The 8,816-nt window shown below is 36.4% G+C and overlaps 2 protein-coding genes across 2 annotated transcripts in view; one reads left to right on the plus strand and one right to left on the minus strand.

The window, feature by feature from the left end:
- LOC144643563 (nuclear receptor-binding factor 2-like) overlaps nt 1-2,094 on the plus strand; it is a 130,544-nt gene extending 128,450 nt beyond the window's left edge. The window contains 2 exon segments of the mRNA XM_078502870.1: nt 1,327-1,919; nt 1,921-2,094. Of these exon segments, the coding sequence (XP_078358996.1) occupies nt 1,327-1,919; nt 1,921-2,074 (747 nt within the window). The 3' untranslated portion in view covers nt 2,075-2,094.
- Nucleotides 2,095-3,773: 1,679 nt separating this feature from the next.
- On the minus strand, nt 3,774-8,814 carry LOC144643490 (uncharacterized). Its single transcript, XM_078502753.1, has 2 exons — nt 8,691-8,814; nt 3,774-6,725 (listed from the first exon to the last, which is right to left on the minus strand). The coding sequence occupies exon 2, from the start codon at nt 6,703-6,705 to the stop codon at nt 5,395-5,397; it is 1,311 nt and encodes a 436-aa protein (XP_078358879.1). The 5' UTR covers nt 6,706-6,725; nt 8,691-8,814; the 3' UTR covers nt 3,774-5,394.
- Between the last annotated feature and the right edge of the window lie 2 nt (nt 8,815-8,816).

Consider the following 8,816-nt stretch of genomic DNA (forward strand, 5'->3'; position numbering starts at 1 on the left):
CCTCACATCAATTGTGTTACTTGGAAGAACGCGTATACCGGTATGTGTTTCAATCTGTGTGAAAACCAAAAAGCTTGGAATGTGCCACACCAGCTCTTCACTTACTTGACAAATTAATCATATTGTTCGTGAGAACGCAACAATGTTTTCCATCAATGCCGCCATCTTGGAGGCGAATACTTTACATGACGTACCTACCCATGGCGTAGGGGAAACCGCTGTGTGACACACATTGTAGTCTCAAAATTTCGTCGAATTCATCATTTTCGTCAAATTCGTCAGCACTGCATGGGTTGTGTTAAATGACATAACTTTGCTGGCTTGATGAATTTGACGAAATTTTGTCAATTTCGTCAAATTCGTCAGCACTGCATGGGTTGAGTTAAATGACATAACTTTGCTGGCTTGACGAATTTGACAAAATTTCATTGAATTCATCATTTTCGTCAATTTCGTCAGCACTTCATGGGTTGTGTTAAATGACATAACTTTTCTGGCTTGACAAATTTGACGAAATTTCGTCAAATTTGTCAATTTCGCCAATTTCGTCAGCACTGCATGGGTTGAGTTAAATGACATAACTTTGCTGGCTTGACGAATTTGACGAAATTTTGTCACCTTTGTCATTTGACAAAATTTCGCCAAATTCGTCATTTTTGTCATTGCGTGCATTTCTGGACATAAGTGTGTAATGCACCTCACTGCTTCTTGTAAGAAAAGATTTATGATTAAAACTGCCTAAGAGTGAGTGTTACTTGTAAAAAGAAAAACTAATTTGGGGCATTAGCCTGAAGAAAGGAGGTCAACATGTCAGGTGAATCAATGAGAAATTTTTTCACCTTGCTGAGATTCCAGGCCACGATCTGTGAAAAAGATCTTCTCTTTCTCAACTACTGGTTGAGCTATCAGGCCAGACACAGCATTCAAGCAGTCTTGCCTCATAGTATCATATTTTAAACATTATGCGATGTTCTATCAACAGTGGTTGACGACTAATCATTAAAATTTTAATTAACTTAATAACTGTTTTAACTATGGGTGAAATAAGAGTCTTATGTGTACCTTATTGTTACTTATTTTCGCAGGACTTAATTTTCGCGATTTTCAAAATGTCGTGAAATTAAAGACCTGTGAAAATTTATTCTCAGCGTTTCTGACGTATTTTCAATTGTTTGAACATATTTTTTTGGCCTCATCGTGAAAATTAAGTCCCGCGAAATATGCCCGTTCCATTTTCTCGAAATTAGGTTTCCGCAAAAATAAGTAACAATAAGGTACATGTAGTAATTTTTTTCATATTTAACTTTTATTCTTGTTTTTTACCAGGCACTGGTTTCCTTGCAGTTACAGGTGAACAATCATTGTCGACAGCAAAGAATCATAAAAGAAAAATGGAAAAGATGTGAAATTGAACAGGAAAAGAAGAAGCAGCAGGAGCAGGCAAGAGTAGTACAAGAAAAACAAAATCATGAAATGGTTGACGCTGACATTTCCCCAAGAGAGGATGTGAAAATCAATACAGAATTGGTTGATGGTAAAAAAGGAACAGAATGTTCACAGTCTAGTAGCTTGGTGATATCAGCAGAAAACTTCTCAGTATCATCCACGAGTTCTTCCTCTGACTGTGTTGGTTCTAAAGATGAGAAATCAGTAATAAAAGACCTGGAAGGACAAGTCAGTGATTTGCAAATGCAAGTTCTTTCCCTTAGTCAGAATTTGGAAGACTGTAACAGGGAGAACTCAAGGTTAAAGAAAGCTCTAGACAATGTGCGGGAATTTGTGAAGTTTAAATTTGGATATGAAATTGAAGATGAAATGCTTGATTTTAATCTTGTCAAGAGCCAGTGTGCAAGTGAATCAGAGCCATTTTCAGGCAATGTTGACTCGATTTATGAAAATAAAGACAGGGATGTGTGTATATCAAGAGGATTTCCATGAACAAGACAAAGCAGTTACAGACATTGCTACCGGGTCGGAGATGGATAGTGATATTGATAAGGACATACCTCTCCCCCCACTGGAAACTCCCCAATTTAGCTATGAGGATGAATGCAGTGAAGAAACAACCAGTTAACAGGCACTGATTCTGTAATTTTATTGTATACAGTGGTGTTTTTTTTTTTTTTTTTTTTTTTTTTGTAATGACGGATAGTTGCTGTAAAATGTATGACACAAAATTTATTATTTGTGTATTTTCCTTTCTTGTCTTATCTCATCACTCACCATGTAACACCATCTTTACGGCAGGCATTTCAAAGCAGCTAAAGGTGTATTTGTCAGGCTAGGGAGTTTGCTAAGTGAGGTAACTCCTGCCAACTCTCCGTTTGTTTCTTGGGTTAAGCGCGGTTGTAACATTGAAAACCATGGCAACATTTCCATGTTAAATAAACGTCAGGTGACAAAGTGCTGTGTGTGCAATCTGCTGACTGGTTCAATAAGCATTTTCATTGGGGGAATTCACAAAGATGGCAGAACAAAGTGCATTTTCTTTACCTTGATTCATACTTAATGACAGTTTCAAGGGCAACTGTGAGATTCTTAGGAAAATCTTGCAGCCAAGGGATTATTATCCAATATACCAGCAAGCAAGAAAGGGGGTCATTTATTTTTTTTTTATATTGTTTGCTGTGATAATCACTGCATAATTGCAGAAGACATAAACAAATGCAGTTGATTGGATTACTTATGCCCAGACCAAATGTTGAACTTCACATGAGTCAAACCTAATGCAAATGACCAAAAACAATAGCATTTGGTCATTTGCATTAGGTTAGACTCGTGGAGCTTGACGTTTGGCCCGGGCCTTAATTTTGTTAACACCACAACTTAAGAATGTGAATTTGTCTGTTTTATTCTCCTCTTTAAAATCGAGTAATAGATTGAACGAGCTCATATTCCTCCTCTGATTTTGTACATTGTGTTTTTGTCCAGAAACAGGTAATAAAGATGTTGACCTCTCTTGAGCATTGACATTTTGTCGAGTAATGATATTCATTTGAATAAACATAACTTGCTCATTTATACAGTTAAATTCTGATAACTTGAACCCTCAAAAACTCAAACCTGCTGCTAACTGGAGACCTTTTTCGATTCCCCTCCTACTTTGGGTGCCAGAGGGTTTTTTTGGCAGCGATAAAGAGCGGTGAAGCCGCGATCGTTGATAGAGTGGTGAAAATGCGGCTTTGCCGCTCACAAATAGTGTCTTTCTTGCAAAAAAGAAAAAAAAAACCTCTGGCACCCAGGGTATTCCCCTCCATACCATTTTCTTACAAATTTTGCCCTCAATAACTCGAACCCCTGATAACTCAAACCTAATTCAATTTCCCTTGAAGGTTCAAGTTATCAAGATTTGACTGTATATAACGGGATTGGCCGTTTATTAATTATTTCAGTGTTAGGATTGCTCCAGCCGGGTACTAGGGTATGTTTTGGGTGGGTATGTGCTGTCTAGGTCTCCAAATGAGCACCCCGTTTTTGAAAAGATTTGCATTCAAAATTATACCCTGTTCTAGAAATACCGGGTAGGTCAATTTTTAATCCCATTTTGGCTGTTGATAAGCAAAATCTTTTGTGTGCTCAAAATAAAATACCGGTACCTCATTCTAGAAATCAACTCTAAAATCAACACTCTGTTCTAGATAAGGAGCCCCAAAATCACGACCCCATTGGGCAGCACATTACCATTAGGTATTTTAGGTCAGTACCCCCCCACCCCCTGGGATTGCTTTACTCTTTTTGCCAAGATAAAAACAGAAATAACACAGTCATTTGCTTTTAATCTGAATTTATTTAAGAAAATAACAGATTAGTTTATTACAATATAGGGTTTGTAAAGAATTTTGCATGCAAAATTCATTTAGTTTCACCATTGAATCAATATCAATTTTCTCTAGATGACATAAAAAGATAAAAAAAATGAATTCTTAGCTGATAACAAAAACATTTTAGACAAAGATTTTCAAAACAATCAAAAGAAAAACTGATTTTAGCTATTTTCCACTGCAAATCCAAAAAGCATGAACACTTTGATCTGACGTTGACATTTTGGGCAAGCTGTAACCAACCAGATGCCATCATTAGTCTATGGGTTTGCAGTTTATTAATCTCTCATTTCATTATATTTCCCTCACAACACAGCAATTTTAGTGTTCACCCTTTTTTAAATTGCACTGTAGCAGGTTTGGCATGTTTAAAATTCTGCACAAACCATGCCACTATCTCATATTAAATTTGAATACACAAAATGAATGTCAGCACAAAGTTATGCTTTTTCTATACAATCCATCAGGTGAATGTTTTGTGTTTGAATTATTTTTGCAATTATTTTAATTATATTAACAAGTGCTTTAATAAAGCTCTTACTGGTATTTTTAACTCAAGTTTTTACCTTAAAATCAACGGAAATACTTTTCACGGTAAGATTATTTTAAAGTATGCAAGGAGTATTTAAAACTATTTTATCTAGTTAATTTCATCATAAATATAATTATTGTCACATGTGCTTGATGGTTCTACAGAAACCAGGTAACAGCATTCGGAATTCTCAACTTATTTATGTATGTGTGCATTTTGTTGGCACAGTACAAAACCCTTAACAATAACTTACAATAATTATGCTTTGTAAAAGTTCAAGTACAAAATCAGTGTATAATGCGTATACATGTACATCACATAACCTTTGGCATCAAACTCATAAAGTTCACATTTTAATGACAGTAGTTCACCTAGTTCTACATGTATGATGGTGTACTGTACTGTTGGAGGTTTAAAAACATTATTTTACTGTTATTCTTATCATGTTATATCAATCATGTTTTTGATTAATTCTCAAGACATACAGCTACAGCTACAGCTGTACTTGTATAAATTGACAACTTCTAGACACTTTGCTCTATATTTTCTTAACTTTTCAACTGCAATAATTAATCACCAACATGCAATTTATAATCTCCTAGTTAATTTAACCTCCATCTCCGTGACAACATTAACAATAAGTTATGTACAGCGTGTATCTGTCCAATACTGCATCATAAACAGACCAATAATATCCATTTTTCAATACATGCACCTAGATTAAGAGCAGAGTTGAATAGAGATGTATGCTAATAGTTCACACGAGAATGTTTTTGTTTCATTAAAATATGACTGCTTTGATTATATTTGATGGACTGTTTCTATTATGTATGTGTGAACATAAGTCAACTTTACATTTCACTTAATGGCACTCTATTTACTGACTGGATGCAGTTACTGTATTTGCAGGATATTGGCTTAAGGGATTCTCCCTGTTTTCTCACTCAACTTTTTTAATCCAAACTGTAGTACATGTATCGGTATGTACAAAACTGCCCTTGCATCTGGTTGAAAGCAACATATTCTATAAGTTCCACATCTTCACAATGGACTTGACAAGAGGTCTTGACTGTTCTCATACTTGGGACTGTAGGCCAGTGACTTCCTGAAGTAAAGAGGCACCACCTGTCTAGAATCCTTGTCATGTTCATAATGAGCTACTCCATTCTTTTTTCTCAAATCTAAATCATCCACATTGAATGTGAATACAACATCATCCTCTTCCCGACCACTGAACTGTCTCGCAATTGTTTGCCGAGAATTTCCTGATTGAACAAAACCATTCATCTGTCTGTCCCTAAGTGCTTGTCTTTCACTTTTAACAGACCGACTTGTGAGGGGTTCTTGGTCGATATGCGGGAAATCAACATAGTCATTGCTTGCTCTTTTAGGGTTGGTCTTGGTCGAGTATTGTGACTGACCTCTACTCCCCTGAGAAGTAGAAGCATTGTGCCTCGGGATTGTTCTTTCATGCTGCACTGATTCAGGCCTAGGGACACTCTTTACTCTTGAGGGATCGTGAACTCTTGACACCTGCATCTGAGGAAGAGGTCTTTTAATATATCCATTAGGCTGTTGCAAATAATCATTTTTCCTCACAACAACCATGCCTTCTTGTTTCAGAGGAGGACGAGATCTTATGGCTTGCTGGTGATACTCCTTTGGTCTAATAGTAGGGTAAACAAGGTTGAGATACAACTTTTGATCAACACGAAGTTGCCGATGGTCTGGCCTGGCACCAACTCCGTAGACAACTGGAGGGTTTATAAGTCCCATGTAAACACTCTGTTTTGTTTTCATCTGCTTGTGATTGGTAGATAGTCCATACAGATCACTCTCTACAGACTGTCTCATTCTTTGATTCTTCTTACCAGCCAGAAGCTCTGGGTTATGCAACAAATACTCTCTGACATCTCGCATCGTTCGGGCAGGTCCAGGCCTTGACGCATATACACTTGAAGCACTCTGTGACACCAAAGCCCTGGAGCTTGGATCTCGAACAATGTAAGAAGAATGTGAACCATTTCCAGCTCTGGAACTGCGATCCAAACTTCCATGGTAACTGGGGCTATTACCACGATAACTGGGCTCCTCGATGCTGTAGTAACTATGTCTGTTAACTTGGTTTCTTGGGTTTCGCTGTTTTGTATGTGGCCCATCCAAAGTAAAGGCTCTGGCATCTTGATGAGCTAACGGACTTGAGGGTCGAAAACTTGACACACTGGCCAAATCATCTTCATTTTCATCACCAACCTCAATGGCTGAATGTTTGGTGGACTTTTGGTGGTGTGGTAAATCTCCATTGGTGCGATACTTTCTAGATGAACCTGCTATGCTTGCAGAAATACCCATAATTTACTGGTAGACTTTTCCTGTGGTAGAAAAGAATCCAGAAAAGTCAGTGCTTAGTAAAATAACCAAGACAAACCTTGCAATAGTCTTGTAGCATGCAGACACAAATGATAGCATTCATGAAATCACTGCTCTTCCCTCATTTAGACAGCATTTGGTAAAAGGACACAAAATTTTTTTCCAACAAATCAAAAAAAAAAAAAATACCCACTTAAGAAAAACTAAAACCCTTATGTTGAGCCAAAGAAAAAATGTTGTAGCGTTTAATAGCAAGTCAAAAATAACATAATTTGATTATAAGAATAAGGACACATCAGGGTAATTGGTTACATGTTGATTTTACATTTTAAAAATCAAAAATTCAGTTGAAACAACTGGATTGACACACATCCATATTCATTGTAAATCACTTAAATGCTGGAATTTTAAAGTTACAAATCTTTCTGGCAGTGACAGCAAAATAACCAAACTTTTGCTTTGTTTTGTATTTAGGCAATTAAGTTGAATTTTTGAATTTTCAGGTTAATACTATGCCACGTCTTTTTTTGGCAAAAATCTGTAATATTTAAGGCAAGACATACCTAAATTTCCAACGAGTCCAAAATTAATGCAAAAGACATTCTACTTTTATGAGATTCAAAAACATGACTTTACAGAATGTTGCCTATCTTAATTATATTTTGGCCTTTCAATTGTTTACCTTAGACTCCCAGCTTGCCTTATAGTTACCATTTGCAGTATAATGCAAGATAATAAACAGCTTGCCAATCATTATTAACGCAGATGTTAAGAAAAGGTAAAGACGATTCTCTGCCCACACAAGACATCTGCTGTAGTTTGCATATATCAGTTGTAAACATGTTTATCTTTGCAAGTGGCAAAATAATACTATTGTGTGCCAATGCGGCAGAGAAAATATTTAATATTTGCAAGAAATGAATTTGAAATGATTTCACAATGAATCTCAAAATGAAATGAAGTTTCTGCCAATGTCACGAAGGAGGCTTCAAATGCATCTATTTTTAATAATCTTGTTTATCTTTGAAAAATGATATTTATGCGTTCAAGATGATTTACTAAGCAGCTTTGCTCCACCATCAAAGATCATTGATCTGTCTTGAATGCAACTTCAGTTAAAAGAAGGCCCTCGGGAATTACTTGTACAATTTTCTATAAGAACATCATTGTGAACCACTGAAAGAATTTACTGGATTAGTATTCGTGAAATTAACTGATGTAGAAGCAATGGCATAATTTGTTTACATTTACCACGCATCAGTTTACGTACAAGTTCTGCGGAAAGATCTACTTAGCATCAAGATAGTTTAGTTTGTATATGCGTACAATATACTGTTGTGCGTACTGAAGTCATAATATCGAATTCGCCGACAATATTAAGTGTCTTCTTGTTTTTTTTGCGCGAAAGGAATGTTAATTGCGGAATCGAAGAACTGAAAGATTCTAATTAAAGATCAGATACCGCGTTAAATCTATAATAAAGTGTTTAAAAATTGTACCCGACCATTTGAAAAAAAATCGTCGTTCAAGAAACCAGCTAACATCTAATCAACCCTTAAACATAGGATTTTAACCACACGAAAAGAATGAAAGCTGATCCCTTTCAGGAAATTACCTTTCTAGAAAGTCTAGAAATGGCGTGCGAAGCTTCCTTGAAGAGCTTACTTTGCAATTGAATTTCGAAAACCGACGTGTCAAATTTCATGTCGATTTCCTTGGCGCATTTGCCGGTAACTAATCGGCCAGTCGCCATAAATTAATAATCAGCAAGGTTTTGGCAAACTTTTTCGACTTTCTGAACCGCACGTTTTGAAATGCAAAGCGTGGTTTTCTTGTCGGTCGACTGGTTACCATCGAAACCTAGAGTTCATTAGGTTGAAAGACTTCATCAAAGTAATTTTCAGTTAACCATAACACCGCACATAAACACCTAACAAACACGCGTGAAAAAGAAAGTAGTCCTTTACCTTTGAACACAATGTTATGGTTCCATAGTAGGCTTTTCATGAAGTGCTCAAAGTTGTCGTGTAAGGACAACCCGCCTTTTGTTGTTCTGTGACTTTTAGCGTCTTTTTGCGCGTAAGTTCATCTTC

The sequence above is a fragment of the Oculina patagonica genome, chromosome 2 (genome assembly GCF_052425735.1).
Source record: "Oculina patagonica isolate OP01 chromosome 2, crgOcupat, whole genome shotgun sequence".
Classification (NCBI taxonomy): domain Eukaryota; kingdom Metazoa; phylum Cnidaria; class Anthozoa; order Scleractinia; family Oculinidae; genus Oculina; species Oculina patagonica.